The sequence below is a fragment of the Hippopotamus amphibius genome, chromosome 13 (assembly GCF_030028045.1).
Source record: "Hippopotamus amphibius kiboko isolate mHipAmp2 chromosome 13, mHipAmp2.hap2, whole genome shotgun sequence".
NCBI lineage: Eukaryota > Metazoa > Chordata > Mammalia > Artiodactyla > Hippopotamidae > Hippopotamus > Hippopotamus amphibius.
The window spans coordinates 84,501,753-84,518,928 of record NC_080198.1 but is presented as its reverse complement, the minus strand read 5'-3'; the positions used below and the strand labels follow the sequence as shown (position 1 = coordinate 84,518,928).

General features: G+C 38.5%; 1 protein-coding gene across 2 annotated transcripts in view; it reads right to left on the bottom strand.

The window, feature by feature from the left end:
* The window catches only part of ELOVL6 (ELOVL fatty acid elongase 6), a 135,449-nt gene that overhangs the window by 41,108 nt on the left and 77,165 nt on the right, over positions 1 to 17,176 (bottom strand). For both annotated transcript variants that reach the window (XM_057706027.1, XM_057706026.1), the window contains exon 3: positions 13,020 to 13,151. In XM_057706027.1, the coding sequence (XP_057562010.1) occupies positions 13,020 to 13,151 (132 nt within the window). The remainder of the gene's footprint in view (positions 1 to 13,019; positions 13,152 to 17,176) is intronic.

Sequence of the window (17,176 nt, the reverse complement as noted above, 5' to 3'; positions counted from 1 at the left end):
CAGTAGCTGCTAACATTGTGGATTATGAGATGCTTGCCCAAGGAGAACTTTTCATCAGCTGGGCCAACTTTTCTTCTCCTCAAAGCTGCTCATGGGACCTCCCTGGTGGTGCAGTGGTTCAGAATCCACCTGCCAATGCAGGGGACACAGGTTTGAGTTCTGGTCCGGGAAGATCCCACATGCTGTGGAGCAACTAAGCCCGTGCGCCACAACTACTGAGCCTGCACTCTAAAGCCCGAAAGCCACAACTACTGAAGCCCATGCACCTAGCGCCTGTGCTCTGCAACAAGAGAAACCACCGCAATGAGAAGCCTGCGCACTGCAAGGAAGAGTAGTCCCTATTCGCCGCAAGTAGAGAAGACCCACATGCAGCAACGAAGACCCAAACGCAGCCATAAATAAATAAAATAATTAATTAACTTTAAAAAAAAGCTGCTCATTGTTCTGATGTGTTATCGTTGCATCAAGACAGCAAGTCATAGATGTTAGAAGTATAGTGCCTTGGGCTGCATGATGAGCACAGCCACGGTAATGAATACAAGGAGGAGGAGGAAGGGAGCAGTAACGTAGGTACCCAGGGGGCAATAGGTTCCTATGTTGCAACGATGTTCTTTGCAAAATACAATAGGCTTTAGGTTTACTGACTAGAGTTAAATGTGGGCAAATTACTTAACCCTCTCTGGGCCTTGGTTTTCTCATTTGTAAAACGAGAAAGCATATACCTCAAGGCAGCTGTACAAGTTAGATGAGACAATATGAGTTTAGCACAGTGCCAGGTACCCGATGAACACCCAGTGAACGTATCTATCATTGGGGTCAGCATTACAAGAGCAAAGACCAAAATTCTCTTATCCTTTTTTCCTTAATTCCACATAACATTGCTGAATCTTGTGTGTTGAGGTGGAGGGGGGGTGTAGACTGTGTTTGGAGCAGGGTGATATTTTCGCTGTGGGCTCCTTTTGAGCAGCAAGATTGACTGTTGATCGTTTATCTACATTGGAACCTTTGGACAGTAGGAACAGAAGTAGAAGCGAAGCACCCTCCATTCATATTTCTGTCCACCAGACCTCTTGTGCCCATCACCAGTAGCATTCCGCACATAAGGGTACCACTCATTGCTTATAACATGTCTTATCCTTCCAGTCACCATCCATACCCACATGTATACTTGAGACATAATTGTGAATCATTTTGTGCTGGAGCTAGAGATGCAGGAGAACAAGTTCCTTCCTCCCGGGGCCACAGAAGGCAGCCTTTTGGAAACACCGAAGTAAATCTGACTTTCCTTCTTTTATTTTTGGCCGTGCCACGTGGCTTGCAGGACCTTACTTCCCTGGCCAGGGATTGAACCCGGGCCCCCTGCAGTGGTAGCACTGAGTCCTAACCATTGGACCACCATGGAATTCCCTGACTTTTCTTCTTTAGAACCAACTTCAGATCCAATTCCATTTGTAGTCTTAGCTTGTGCGTGTAAATGTGAAGGAAGAATTATAGAATGTATGCTAAAGGGACAGCAGAAAGAAGGTTAATAAAAAATTCACAGGTCAGGCAAAGATGGAAGAAAATAGATATTACCAGTTTAAGAAATATGCAAGGCAGGAAAATGTGCCTTTGCTTTCACTTTTAATGACTTCAAAGTTTAACCTAGTTCTCCTCTATGCATTTAGGGATACATTCTTAAGGAGTGCAGGAAATTTCATATGTTTACATCCAAGAGGTGTCAATCAGCAGATTAGAGAACACTCAAGTGCGATTCCCTCATTGCTAGGTGTGAAAAAAGATGTGTTTGCTCTCAGCAAAAAATGTAAGAGGTGGCAAGAATGTCTTGAGAAGTTAAGATGCAACCTCCTGGACCACACTGTCCGTTCAAAATTGGAAACATTCTAGAGTTTTAATCATATTCTTTTTAAAGGCAGAAATCTGATTTTTCTTCCTCAGCCCTTCTTTCTTGATCTCTGTAACCTGGTCCTGGACCCTTTTGATTCTTTTTTTTTTTTGGGACCAAGCTAGTATAAAGTCCAATTTAAAGTTAAACCTTTTGGGCTTCCCTGGTGGCACAGTGGTTAAGAATCTGCCTGCCAATGCAGGGGACACAGATTCGAGCTCTGATCTGGGAAGATCCCACATGCTGTGGAGCAACTAAGCCCGAGCACCACAACTACTGAACCCATGCACCACAACTACTGAAGCCTGCATGCCTAGAGCCCATGCTCTACAACAAGAGAAGCCACCACAATGAGAAGCCCGTGCACCGTCACGAACAGTAGCTCCCGTTCTCTACAACTACAGAAAGCCCACGTGCGGCAATGAAGACTCAGTGCAGCCAATAAATAAAAAATAAACAAAAGTTAAACCTTTTCAGAGAACCCAAATCCCGCCTTCTGCACAAGAGAACTCTGAATAGCTAATGATTCATAATTTCTTCAAATGATAGGCAATCCTATAAGCTGTATTGAAGATTTCTGCTCCAGCTGTGGGTTAACACAAATACCTAGGAACAATGGACAATCTCTCCCGGCTATTTTATAATCACCCTGCTTATCTGTTTCTCAGAACAAAAAAAATACAAAAGCCACCTCTCTGTCCACCATAGTACCGTTAGGAATGAAATGAAAAGAATACAATTATTGCTTTACTACGATGTTAGGAAAATGCAGTGTGAGAGCAATGAAGTATTATGCCCCAGATTGAACTTGGTGTACCCCCCTAAAAAAATAATAAATAAATATAGATGTTAAAAAAAAAAAAAAGTATTATGCCCCAAATCAATCATTTGAATCATACAGCTTCGTTTCTAAACCTCAGGACTCTGTAAAGAAAACAGTGGATAGCAATGAAGACAGTGAAGATTGCTTGGGTACCACAGCCTCCACCACCCATGACTATTCAGTCCTAAGTGATGACAAGAAGGGATCCAACAGCCCTCACCAATTTCCATGCACAAAGGTTTGGAAACAAATGGTAGGAAACAAGTTCCAAGGAAGACCAGTGATCGATTAAAGTAATCAATCTATTGGTAGCACAGACGAAAAGAATTGCTGGTTACCAGGGAGAAAACTGGCCCCCCTCTTTCACATGCAAAATCAAGTGGGACGTAGGCAGCCTGTCAATTTCAGAGCATCATCAAATATAGATGAGCAGTTACTATTTGTAGGTCTTGGTTGAAATAGAGAATAAAAATTGATAGCTCACATGAAAGGACTGCTGATACTTTCAAGACTGAGGTCAGAAGTGGCCTGCAATAGCTGTTTTATATTTCCATTGATCTAACAGCTGTGGTTAACCCTAGGGTGAGTTTTACCGATGTTTCTTTACTTAACCCTAATCTCATGTCTTTCCTATCGTTCTCTACCCACCCCCATGCCTTGAGGATATGTGGACCATGAGAGGAAGGAAGTTTTCTCTCTCCATATATTTCAGTTAATTCTGTGCTTGCGAACAGGCCTCTCCAGAATAAACTTCTAGTACTTTTCCATGTTATTCATTTTGTTTTCTTCAGCCAATCTACAATTGTGGTTACTGTGGTTACTTCATCTTAATAATGGATGTCACATCGTCTTCTGCATTCCAGATTATGCAATTAGGCAATTTTATTAAAAGTTAGGTCTAAAGATTCTTTTAAGGATTCAATTTTTTTTTGTTCAAAATCGTATATATTTTTTTAAACCCTGCTAAATAAGAAGGATCCTTTAAGGACTTGTGAGGCAATACCGAAAGTTTATAAGCAAAGTAATCCTTAACTCAGTCTTAACTCAAAATAATCCTCAACAAATGCTTCAGAAGTTATTATATTACATCCTAAATTACTATGAAATCTCTCTGAGAATGCTCGTTATTTCTCACACAAGTTTCAGAAAAGCTATGTTATTCCAGCTATTTAAATACTAATTCCTTTTGGTAAAATGATTAAAAATGCCTTATGTGTCACTGTTTTAAGTTGTTATAGCACCTGTGATACAAACATATTACTGAAGTCCTATTTTTGTCTAAACTCAAATATATTAATAGGATGATGGAGATTAAAATTATGATGAAAGAATCTCAAGCTTAACATTAAATTATTGAAAGGGCAGGCACCAAAATATTAATAGCAAATATCTGTGGGTAGTGAGATGAAAGGTTTTGCAATTGTGTTTTTCTGTGGTTTTCAGTTTTATGAACAGAGAATTCTCACTGTTATGACTAGAAAAAATTATTTAATAAAACAATGACTACTGGATAGCATTCCCAACTGTAAAGAAGCAAAGGTTGTCAAGTGGACCGTAGTTCTGGGAGCAGGAGAGGCCATTGCTGCCTGGACTTATATTAACCTGCAGCTCTCTTCATGTATCACATTGGGGACAGTCTGTGTCCTCTAACAATTTACTACATTTACAACAAACTATACACTCTCCTCCTATTTGGACTAGATCATTACACCATGAGTGGATTTTTTTCTTAATTTGGAAGGCAAACCTGGAGCAGCAGAGTGACCTGCAGGTCCGTGCCATCCCCAGGGAAGGAGGGCGAGGCCAGCCTGCCCACACTGGCTAGAGCCCAAAGTGCCACCTGCAAAGCAGGGTGACGTTAGTTCTCCTGGCTTTTCTTTGTAAGCTCCTCTTACAGCCGCTCTGAACTCTCCCTCATAATGGACATTAAAAAAAATTTTTAAAGCAAAATATCATGCACTTAGTTAATCAATCTAATTTTTATTTTCCTGCAAATAGTTGAAAATCCACATTGTCCCTGAATTCAAGGGAAAAGCAGAAAAAGTATGCTATTTCCCTCTTTGGAAAGACTTTCCAAAAAAGGCAAGGAAACTTACTAACAATTGTTTACAAACCTCTTCTCTTCATTTCCCTTTTTCATTTTGAAAAGCTAACAATTTATTCAACACCTACCTGGACACTAGAGACACAGAAAAAATCAGACAAAATTCCCTGCCCTCGTGGAGTTCAGAGTTGAGTAGGAGAGAGAGAATGAATAAGAATAGCAATACATATAGTAGGCTGGAAGGTGATGCACGGCAAGGAGGAAACTAAGGCAGGCAAGGACGATGAGGAGTGAGGGGGTGGGTTGTTGTGACTTTAGACAGGGAGGTGGGAAGGAGAAATCTGAGCGAAGGTCTGAAGGAGGCGAGGGACAAGGCATTAGAATATTGCACAAGGAATGTCCTGTGCAGAAGGCGTGGCAAGTGTGAGAGCCCTGAGGCAGCAGCCTCGCTAGCATATTTGAGGAAAAGCACAGCCGCCACTCTGACCTGAGAGAGGGGAGGGGAGGGGAGGAGAGGAGAGGTCAGAGAGTTACAAAGCCCACACTCTGTCGCGCTCTGCAGGCCTCTGGGGGGCTCCTCCAATTCCATGATGTAATTCCAGATTTCCTGAAGCGCATCTCTACTTGCACAGGTGAAGCCTGATGCTAACAAATGAAGACTGGATTGGGGTCACTCTGTGGTAGTTGATGTAAGAAATATAAAGGGAAAACAAGTGGAATGAATGAAACATCGATTACCTATGACTGGAGAAGTGGCTGAGTGTGAGATTCGTATTCATTAATGCAGAAGCTGTGTGTGTGCCAAGGTGTTCCAGGAACAGCCAGACACAATTCTGGCTCCAAGGAACTCACATGGCCCCCCGGGGGGGTACACGGGTAAGGCAGCGCAGAGCCCGGTGAAATAGTGAGGAGCGACAAGGTGGGGGAAGGACGAGGTATGAGCTGAAATCCTCAGAGAAGCCTTTATAGAGAAGCCATTCTAAGTTAAGATGGATAAGACTGAAAGAAAGAAAAAAAAGGAAGAAGAATGGAGAAAGAGGAGGGATGATGGGTTCAAAGACAAGAAATGAGCTTGGGTAGAGTATGTTCGTTTTAAGAGCAATGATCAGAGACATGTTGGCTTGAATGGAAGTTTGCATAGGGCAGGGGTGAAAGGTCTGTCAAAGAAAGACTGCAACTTTTTATAGACAGGTTTAAGTTTCAACCTAAAGAAAAAGGCATTTCAATTAAAGTTTAAACATGGAAATGATAGGGTATGTAGAGCTTGGATGGAGAAAACATTTGGGAAACAGGAATTGGTGGTTTGTAATACGTAAGATGTGAAGTGATGAAGGCCGCAACTGGAGTGTCCAGCATGGAAATAGAGATGAGACAGCTACTGGAGATAGTTAAGAAGAATTTCACAACTTGGTGACCAGTTGTAAGAGTTATTTTTATATTGAGTGACTTAAAGATGTTCGCTAGGAAAACAGTGACAAAGTTTGAGAAATTTTACAGGGTTATCAAAAAGGGATCTTGTGTGGATATTTTAAATGAGTGATGATATGTCAAATGTTTGGAAATGTTATAGACGGAAGAGCAAGTTTCAGAGAAGAGGTCAATACTAGAAAATAAAGATTTGCTAAGGGCAATTTGACGAATGATGGTTGGAATTTTCCCTTTTTCTGTTTTATTAAGGCAACACAATTCCCCATTGGGTTATAAACAGATTAACCATCATTTACCATTCAAAGTGGACCATTTTTCAGAGTGAAAGGGGAGCTGTTAATAATTACACCAAGACAATGGGCATACTAGTTTTATTACCCAGAGCAAACCAGGATTACAGATTCTAGTTCATAGTTTCCATCTCACTTTAAAAGATGGAGAGTTGCCATTTCCTTTTATTATTGCTCTTGGTTTTTCAAAATGAGTCAAGTGATTCAACTAGTGTCACGTTAAACGCCAAAAGAAAGGTCCCCAAATTATCCTTCCAGCTACACGTACACACTAAACTCAAGGTCACTGTCAGAAAATAGAAAACAAAAAACATTCTTAATTCTAACTATAACTATAAATCTGCCATTATTGGGGTGTGTATTTGGATCAATAGGACAAAAAGTTTGTGTTTTGATATAAACTTGTTCTATGTAAAGTATACCAGCATTTTGCCAGAATCTTATAAAATGATTATAATTGCTAGCTTTCTTTTAAAAAATTGATTTCCATCATTTGCTTTCAACTTAAAAAAATTGCTATCCATACTTTTATCAAACACAGCTATCTTTTTCTTATTTAACTTTTTTGTAATGACAAAGTCATGCAAAATTAGCGGAAGCCTCCTTTGGACTCTCTCTGATCCCATCGCTCTCCCTGCCTCCCCAGAAAGAGACAATCAGTAGCCTGAACTTTTTAAACCTTGTTTTTACACATGTGTTGCTAAGTACAATGTTGTGTTACTTTATGGGTTATTAAACTTTTCATACCAAGCATCACATTCCCACCATTATCTGTCAGCTTGCTTTTTTACTACTCAGCATTTGCTTTCTAGAAGTTTCTTTTGCTTTGTTACTTTTTGCCCTTTTGATGCTACATCTTAAAATGTGAAATTTATAACCCTGTTATTGATAAAATAGGAGCCTTTCTCCTATGTCATTTATAATTTATGTATCCATTTCCTTTATATATCGTTACTATCACTGTAATTATTGTCTGTAATGTTGTTCTCTGTGGATTAAGAACCACTTCTGGCAACCATATAACAAATCACTAGATACAAGGTGCCTGAGTATAAATTAAGTTCTGAAATTTGTCATTTTCAATGTTTCGTCATTTTACAGGTCAATAATATACTTAACTCCTTCAATATGGGTTTTTAAAATGTCATATTTTTCTCATCGGAACAGTTTCAGTTGGTTTTATTATACAACAGTTTCTTAAAAGTAAGGCACTTGCAAATAATTCTTCCAATATTAAATAGTGATGCATGTGGGTATAAGACCACCAGTAGATTTGATCACATACCATTCATCTGCTGCTCTGCTCTATTAAACATACTTTTCTGAATGTGTCCTGTGCTATATATAAGCTCTTTGTTCATGAAAATCTTACGAAGAGTAATTTTCTATTCATCTTGAATATATTTTATACTTAAGCCAAAGATGAAATTCAATGACAGAATAAAAATATGGCCAGGAAATAAAAATGAGTTTCAACAGGGAAAACTGCTGGTTAATAACAAGGCAAAAAGTCATACTGTGAAGTGAGGATATCTGGCTTTGAGCAAATAAAGCATAAAGCAATTGAGGCCAGAGTGAATCACCAGGAAACAGGAGTAAACAAATTTGAAGCAGGTGTGATACTGGCATCTATAAATACACAGCACAAAGTAATTAACTTATTCTAATGTGCACTGACTAGACAACCTGCTTTGACCTGCCCAGAGACCTAGAAGAAGGCTCCTTATGCTGCCAATGAGAAGAAAAGACAGCCAGACAGGTACCTGGTAAAGGCTGCTTGAATCAGAAGCATGCACGTCTGCACCCAATCTAGAAGGGTTTGCAGTTATTAAATCAATACATAGAAGGTCCTTTACAAATCAACTGAAGCAACCCAGCTGAGATGTCATAGCAACAAGATTTAACGACTCAGCATGTCTGGGCAGAACGGATGGTTGGCACCTTGACGGGTTTGATGCTGTTTGCCATCATCAACAGTCTCATTTACAGCACTTACGAATTCACATTACCAGAATTTTTCTCAGAATTTACCCTAAGGAAATATTCAAATATCTAGGGCCAAATGCCACCTGGAATTATCTCATCAAATAAGGAAATGCTTATCCTTAGGTTGGGTGGAAGCGGACACCAGGAGCTGATGGCTCTGATCTAAAAGGGGAGGAAGGGTTTGCGGGTAAGGGGAAGAAATTGTCAAGAAAACCCCAGAGAGATCATTCTCCAATGAAATAAATCCATGGCAGGCCTAGGGGAGACCTCACTTGACCATATTCTATCTACTCCATCAAAACTTATGACAGCTTTCAGTAAATTACATTGTATTTGGCCTGCATAAAGACGGCTATCATATTCAGTCACCATCCAAATGTAAAAAGAAAGGAAACATTTTACAGGTAATGCTCACCAAATTTTACAACCCCCTGCCCCTCTTTCTGAAGCACAGCAGTAAGGAGAGAGGGTTTTTCTTTTTGCTTAGGGAGCCTACATATCCGATTTAATTTCCACCCAGTTGTCTCAGTTCATGAGTAAACACAGTTTGGGGTATCCAGAAATAAGCCACAGTTGGGTCTCTAGTTCCTGTAAAGAGCTAATAGGCAAGCTTGAAAAGGTGGGGTAAAGACATCAGTTCTAAGCAGTAAAATATATGAAAAAACCTTTTCAGTGATTTTCCAAGAGAAAAATCTTGCTGTTCTTCACCCCTGCCCCCACCCCTCCCCCATTTCTAATTCCTCTAACAGAAAAGTTTGGTTCTCTTTCTCTTTCCTTCTTTCTCCAAATCCATAACATCATATCCTATTAGTGGTAAGGAATGGGGAGTGGAGATGGTTGGTCCTTAGTGTCCTATTGAATTGCATAGCATCTAATGCAGGGATGTCTCCTGTGTAAAGACTTTGTATACTTCTATATTAGATACTGTTTCCAGGTGGATTTAAAACTTTGTGAGTTCTAGTAAGGTAAGAGCCATTCAAAATTTTCTATGAAAACATATCCTTGTAATAATGAAGTTATCTTACACGACCAAAATAGGAGACTTTTTATTAATATCCATCAAAACATCTGTTTGTGAGAAAAGCTTATTTTGGATGCTTTATGTCTATTTCATTCAAAAGCTATTTGGATTTTAAAATAAAGAGCAAATATCATTTGAGATTCCCTAGGCTGTGAATGAGATTGTGTATGCATGTGTGTATACATATTAGAAAATGTTTTAAATGCAGAAAAGCACAAAGAATAATAAATACCCAATATCCAGAACTGAGTTGTCAACATTATGCTTGCTTCATTTGTTTTGAATAAGAGAACACATCACAAAAAATTTTAAATCCTCTTTGCTTCTAAACTACCAGTCCACTAGAACCAAGCTCTACAAGCTCTGAAATTTTTTCTGCTTTATTTTCCAATAAGTAATAGGCATTCAATAAAAGCCTGTCTCCTCTGCCTTTCCATAGATGTAAGAATTGAGTCTATTTTCTTCTAGTGTATTTTTAGATACTTTTACAAATACTTAAATGTATTAACAAACACCATGATTTATGTCTAGGAGTAAAATTTACATAAACATTACGTAAAAAATCATTCTGTGTGTAGCCTTTTTCATTCAATACACTGCTGACCAGAATTCTTTAAGCACAGATAAACCTCAAAGTAGTTCTCCTAACATGGGACCATGTTCAATTGATACAACCATAGAATTCCATAATAATGTTTTCCAACTGATTAGAATATTATGATCAATTTTTACAAGACCTTAGACAGTCCATGCTTGGACACTTTTGTGTAGTTCCAGCTTTTAAAATTTTATACAAAACGTGGCTCTGAAGAAAGTAACAAATAGAATTAAGGAAAAGGAAGATGAAACAAGAACTTGTTAATCTAAAAAAGATATGGTAGTATTAACGACTCCTGCATATGCATTGTGGGGTAAATGAGTAATTATTGGCTGACACTGGGAACTTGGATTTTGGCAGAGGAGAAAGGAGAAATCAGTTAATAAAGTAAAAACTCTCCAGTCATAAATATGAATTTGAAGCATCAGGACTAATTCTGGATACATTTCTTTCAAAAAATAAATAATTTTCTATTTCTGCCCTCTGAAAACCCTGGAAATAAGAACTAAGCGAAAACAACCACCCCTAGTACTTAGTCATTTCTAAATACTATCTCCCTTTCCCAAAAGAAATTGCAATCCTTTGAGAAATGACAGATTCCAGTTCTGGACAAGGAATACACAACATACTTGGCCTGCAACAGCTTGTCATCCCTGCCCTACCCCCACAGGCACACACAAACATACACACACGTACATGAAATCAAGCTATGAGCACTACTCAGTGCACGTGAAAAGGATTCAGAAGCCAACGTGAAGACATTCCCACTGGCCAAATATGGGATAGCAGTATCAAAAAGAATGGACCACAATACAACAAATCCAAATCCATCTCAACACCCACATGTAAAAAAGTATGAATCTCTGAATTATTAACGATACTGAAAAGACCCATTATTATTCACATGCTAAGTAATCAAATTATTTTTTTTGAAACTGCTAAATATGACCAAAGAAAATCAAGCATTTATCCTGCCTTTGCTACACTAACTTCTAATAAAAAGTCCTGTCAAATGTTAAACCTACATATTATAAAATTTCTAGATCTAACTACCAACTAACAAAGAATACAGGGGAGAGAAGAACACAGCCAGTAACATCTAGTCTGGGGGAAACTCTAAGAGGCAAACGATCGGGATTCTCCAAAGGAGGGATTAGCAATGGGAGGAGGGACACAGAGAGGAAGCAAGAAACCTCTATGTGAAAAGAAATCAACCAACGGAAATGTGTGGGCCTATTTGGATTAGGATTGTTTATTTTTTGTCAGGTCCTTATTAGTTATCTATTTTATATATAGCAGTGTGTATATGTCAATTGGGTCAGGATTCTTAAACATAAATTGAAAAAAAAACCATTTATGAGACAATTGGAGAAATTGGAACACTCAAAGAATTATTACTAATTTAGATGAAATAATGATATTGCGATCAATTTTTTAATAAGACTGCTTAACTTTTAGAAATGGTATCATTTCATGCAGAAATATTTGAGTCTGTATTGCTTCCAAATAATTTGGGGACAAGGGATAGGTTGGTAGGGATATAGCTGAAACAAGATTAACAGTGTTGATGACTGTTTAAGCAGGATAACAGGTGCATGGGGGGCCCTTGAACTCTCTTCTCTGCTTCTATATGTTAAGGTTAAAAAAAAAAGAGAGAGAGAGAGAGAGAAGATAAAGGTTCAGGGGATGTTGAAAGATCTATAGAATGCTGAAAGGCATCATTAGAATAATTTTTTCCTCAAATATCAAAATACTTTAGGTGAGGCATATGCTGTGAACCTTCAATGTAAATAAAAATGAAAATGCTGCTTTGCATTAGAGATTTAGGATCTGATACATATTGAAAGGGGAGTCTTCAACGATGGAGTCAAATCACGATACCTCAAAGGTAGTGCCTTACAAAATGCACTGAGATAAAGAGCGCATGCAGTAGTAGCAAGCAAATGAGTGTTTCAGAGGTAGGGAGTCAACCTAATGGAAATGTACAGATCAGAGTTTGTGAAAATCTTCTTCCTGCATGATCATCTTTAACGGGCCTTATGTGACTAATGAGGCTTTTAACGACACCATCTATTTCTCCTTAGTGGTAGAGCAGTTAATATGTAATATGAAAAAAGTAGAAATGCTCCTAAATATTAAAATGAATAGGTTTTTATTCTGTAGCATATGTATCTATACCTGTTCCCCTACACCCCAAGCCTAGATATCAATTTGCTGGTTTTGTCAAGCAAAATACAAATAGAACAGGTGCCTCTGTTAGCACTGCAGGTAAGTTCTGGCACCTGTTTGGATATCAGTTGTGTGCTAATCCATTTTATGACTGCCAAATCACCAAATGTTACAAAACTAGAAATGTTCCTTCAGGCTTCCAGGAGTGTGTCTGGATGCTGGCTGGCAGATGTCCCTGGAGAGACCAGGCCTCTATGATGAGTTTTATCTGATGCAAAGGGAGATTTGGCTGCATAAGCATATGTCTGTGAGTCAGTTCAGGCAGTAGGGGTGGAAGATGCTTTGCAGGATGTGGAACAAAAACAATCTCTGGTCTAGTGATACTGACACAGACAGGTCACATGCCCAAAAGGCATTTTTGATTAAGTGCTAGGCAGTGACAGCATGCCCACCACATTTGAGCCCTACTCTACTGTACATTTCCACAGTTTACTGCTGTGGCTTTCCATTTAGCCTTTCATCTATATTTATACAACAAAAAATAATGGAATTGATGCCCTGCTTCTAGTCCTAAGACATAAACTGAATTACTGCAGGCACAGTTTGGACAAGAAAGGAGATGGCCTTCCTTGTGGGTTTATTTTACATCCTTAATAAGCAAAAATATGAGATGTAGGATAAAATGTTCAATTGTTGCTTCTTTTCAGCTGACTCTGATGAAACAGATGGATTTTGTTTGGAAAATGAAAAAAAAAAAAAAAAAAAACAAACCTACCTGAAGACTGCAAGGGTCAGAGACCAGAGCACTAATGGCTTCCTCAGTTCAAACTTCGCCCGCTTGTTCATTAGGTGCCGACCGCCGAAGATAAAGGCAGCATACAAGGCAGAAACCAGGAAAGATTTCTTCCTGTGAACAAACAGGAAACCAACATCTTATGAAGCAAAGATCTTGAAGCAATTATTTTTATTCGTTAGAAATTTATATTTATTCATTATTCATCAACTTTTATACCACTCTCCTCTGGGTAAGCACCAAAAACATATTCTTGGGAATGTACGCTCTTCATGGAAGAGAGAATGTTTAGTCCATTTGGCAACATGGTGGCTGTTGAATCCTCTCCTCACAAATGAGGTCATCTGGATTAACCAATCCACATCAGGATAGATTTTCTTTTTGGGCTCTATAAGGCTAAATATTGCAACAATATAGCACTGAGGTACAAAGAGAAATATTTTCACTGAGAGAATTATTTTTCAGAGTTTGTTGGACCATTTAGATAGATGAATTTTTAAAAATTTTTTAAGAACTTTTATTGAGATATAATTGACATACAATAAACTGCATATACTTAAATTGTACAATTTGATATTTTTTCTTATTAGTAATGTATATACTGCAACCTCCTAATTCATCCTCTCCCTCGCCTCCCCCCCTTCCCCCTTGGTATCCATATGTTTGTTCTCTACATCTGTGTCACTATTTCTGTCTTGTAAACTAGTTGATCTGTACCATTTTTCTAGATAGATGAATTTTTAAAAAAGAATTATTTGCAGACTTCCCTGGTTGTGCAGTGGTTAGAATCCCCTGAAACCAAAGCAGGGGACACAGGTTCGATCCCTGGTCCGGGAAGATCCCACGTGCCGCGGAGCAACTAAGCTCGTGGGCCACAACTACTGAGCCCACGTGCTGCAACTACTGAAGCCCGTGTGCCTAGAGCCCATGCTCTGCAACAAGAGAAGCCGCCACAAAGAGAAGCCTGTGTACCACAACAAAGAGTAGTCACAACTAGAGAAAGCCCTCGCACAGCAACGAACGTTATCAGTCATAACCTTAAAAGCTCTTATCAGTTAATATTTATGGGTGAAATTATGTCTTGGATTTGTTTTAAAATACTCCAGGAAACAAACAGAACTCAAGCAATATTAAGAATGGAGAGACAACACGAGATTAACAAGAAAGATAATGGAACACAGGGGCTCATTAGTCCTTTTCTCTTTTTGTTAGGTTTAGGTGGGACTTTTAGTCAGCAAGGTCTAAGTAAATAAAATAGAATCTGCATGTCCTGCTGGTTGATTATTATACCAAGGAGAAGTGAACAATAGCATTGATAATGCCGTAAAGAACAAAAACACAAAGCTTTTGTAGACTATGATTCCATAGAAATGAACATTCCATATACATAAGTGAAACATCTGAGTATACTTTCTGATATGATAAAGCAATGTTTCCTTTAAAATGGATATTCCTGGAACTTCCCTGGTGGTGTAGTGGTTAAGACTCTGCACTCCCAATGCAGGGTGCCCGGGTTTGATCCCTGGTCAGGGAACCAGATCTCACATGCGTGCCGCAACAAAGCAAGCCCACGTGCCACCAAATTAATTAGTTAATTAATTAAAAACAAAATAAAATGGGTATTCCTCACTCAATTAGATTAAAAGGGAAAGGCTGAAAAATAAGTTACAAGATATAATACAAAAAGCAAAATGCATTAATCTGAAGAGCATGACTTGTAAAAGACTTATGTTTTCCCCTAAGTGCTGCCATGTATTGCTGACTCATGAGGGATCCTATTATTTACACAAGCACATCACTCCTCCTCCAGTGAGTGCAAGTGACCTACTTTGTGAACACCACCAAATAAAGCAGTGATTCCCCGAAATCAATTGGTAAATAGGGTCAAATAAATCACTTCCACTGAGTGTTGCAAACTCTTGGAAACACAAGACCTGACACACAATAAGTGTTTAATAAATATTTGTTGAATGATCACGATCTTGTCATATCAAATTTTCTAATAGAGGAAAATAATTATGTACCTGGGCACATGGGGGCTGAGCAAACACTAACTGAGTAAATGAACAGTTGTACTTTCCCAGTCATGTCTTAATAACTAAAGAATAAAACATTCAGAAAAAGACATATGAACCATTCTCTTCCTCCAGAAAGAAAGAGAATATTTCTATATTTCAAAGAGAAGTGGAGATGTGAGACAATTTTATGGAAACTAACTATGGAACATTTTAAGAAGAGAGTATTTTTGGCCATAAGTTTACTTATCACTTTACTACTTTGAAGTTTGCAAGTGTACGGCATAACTTTAAAAGTCAGGATCACTATCTGCATTTATATGCATATAAGCAAGGACTTAAGAAAAACAAAATTTATGAACTTAACGTAGACAACAGTAATATGAAAAAAGTATAAATTCTAAATTAGAAAGGTAATGATAAGTGACAATAATCACAATATTATGATTTAGGGAGCGAGTCCTGTGGGTAGAGATAGTGCTAATAGATTTATCACTTATTCCTCCCAATAATCCTTAATACAGGTAATACATTATCTTCATGTTACGGCTAAGAAACCTGGCTTAGAGGTTAAGTAGCCTCAGATGTCCCTGCTGGCCTGTGGTAAACTTTTGGAGGAAAGAAGGGTGTATCTGCTGTGTTATAAGAATTCCTTAAGCCCTCCTACTGAATTGCAAGGCTATCATGTAACTTTTTGGTACATCCTTTAACTGTGAAAAGATGAAGAGAAATCTCTACACCTTTGTTTCAACCGTCATATTTTCTGGGCGTGGAACACTTTGATCCAAATCCTCTTCACCTCCTGGAGAACAAACTCACTCCATATACCACTGAAATCTCTTCCTTACAATTACTTATCATTCTTTCTTTTGCTTATTCGATCTAATTCTGAGTTTGGTTATAGTTCATTACATCACTTACAATTATGAACCGAGTTAAATGAATGTATACATGATCCTATCATTCTAGCCTAAAGGAAAAACAATGTGCCTTGAAGAACCAACAAAAGAATAAAAACCTTCTCTTTGTATTTCCTCCTCAAATTTCTTTAGTTCTGGAATGAGAATTAGTCCTAATGTACTGCTAGCTTCCCAGCAAGGACTGTTATCTTTTTTGCATGTTTGCTAAAGATCTCTCTAAGAATCGTCAATTCCATGGCTAGGACACCCAAGTCAATCAATATAAACGTGCAGAATTTGAGAATTGCCAGGGACAAATTTCCTCATTCTACAGAAGAGGAAATAGGGGGTGGCTGCTGATGACATTGGTTGCTCAGGGTCACGTGGCCACACACTGCATATTGGTCAAAACTACCAAAAATTTTAATGGCTGTGGTCAAGCAGGTGGATAAACATAAATTAATTGTCTAAGCTATATCTGGGTCACAGGCAGTCAATAATAGGACCTGATATTTGTTTAAGTATAAATGCTATAATAAAAATAAGTTACTTATTGTATCTTATATAAATCTTCCACAGTGGTGAAATTTAAATAATGCTTTGGCAACAATGGGTGGACTTGGAAGGCAGTATGCTAAGTGAAAGAAGTCAGACAAGAAAGACTAATACTATATGATATCACTTATATGTGGAATCTAAAAGATACAACAAAGTAATGAATATAACAAAAAAGAAGCTGGGACTTCCCTGGTGGCACAGAGTTAAGAATCTGCCTGCCAAAGCAGAGGACATGGGTTTGAGCCCAGGGCTGGGAAGATTCCACATGCGGCAGAGCAACTAAGCCCGTGTGCCACAACTACTGAGCCTGTGCTCTAGAGTCCATTTTCTGCAACAAGAGAAGCCACCACAATGAGAAGCCCTTGCACCACAAGGAAGAGTAGCGCCCCCTCGCCGCAACTAGAAAAAAGCCTACGCTCAGCAATGAAGACCCAATGCAGCCAATGAATAAATGAATGAATGAATGAATAATTAAATGAATAAAGAACAAACCAGTGGCTACCGGGGGGCGGGGTGGGGCAGGATAAAGGTGTGGGAGGAATAAACTATTGGGTATAAAATAGGCTACAAGATTGTATTTTACAAACGGGGACTAGAGCCAATATTTTGTAATAACTGTAAATGGAATGTAACCTTTAAAATTGTATTAAAAAGAAGTGAATGCACA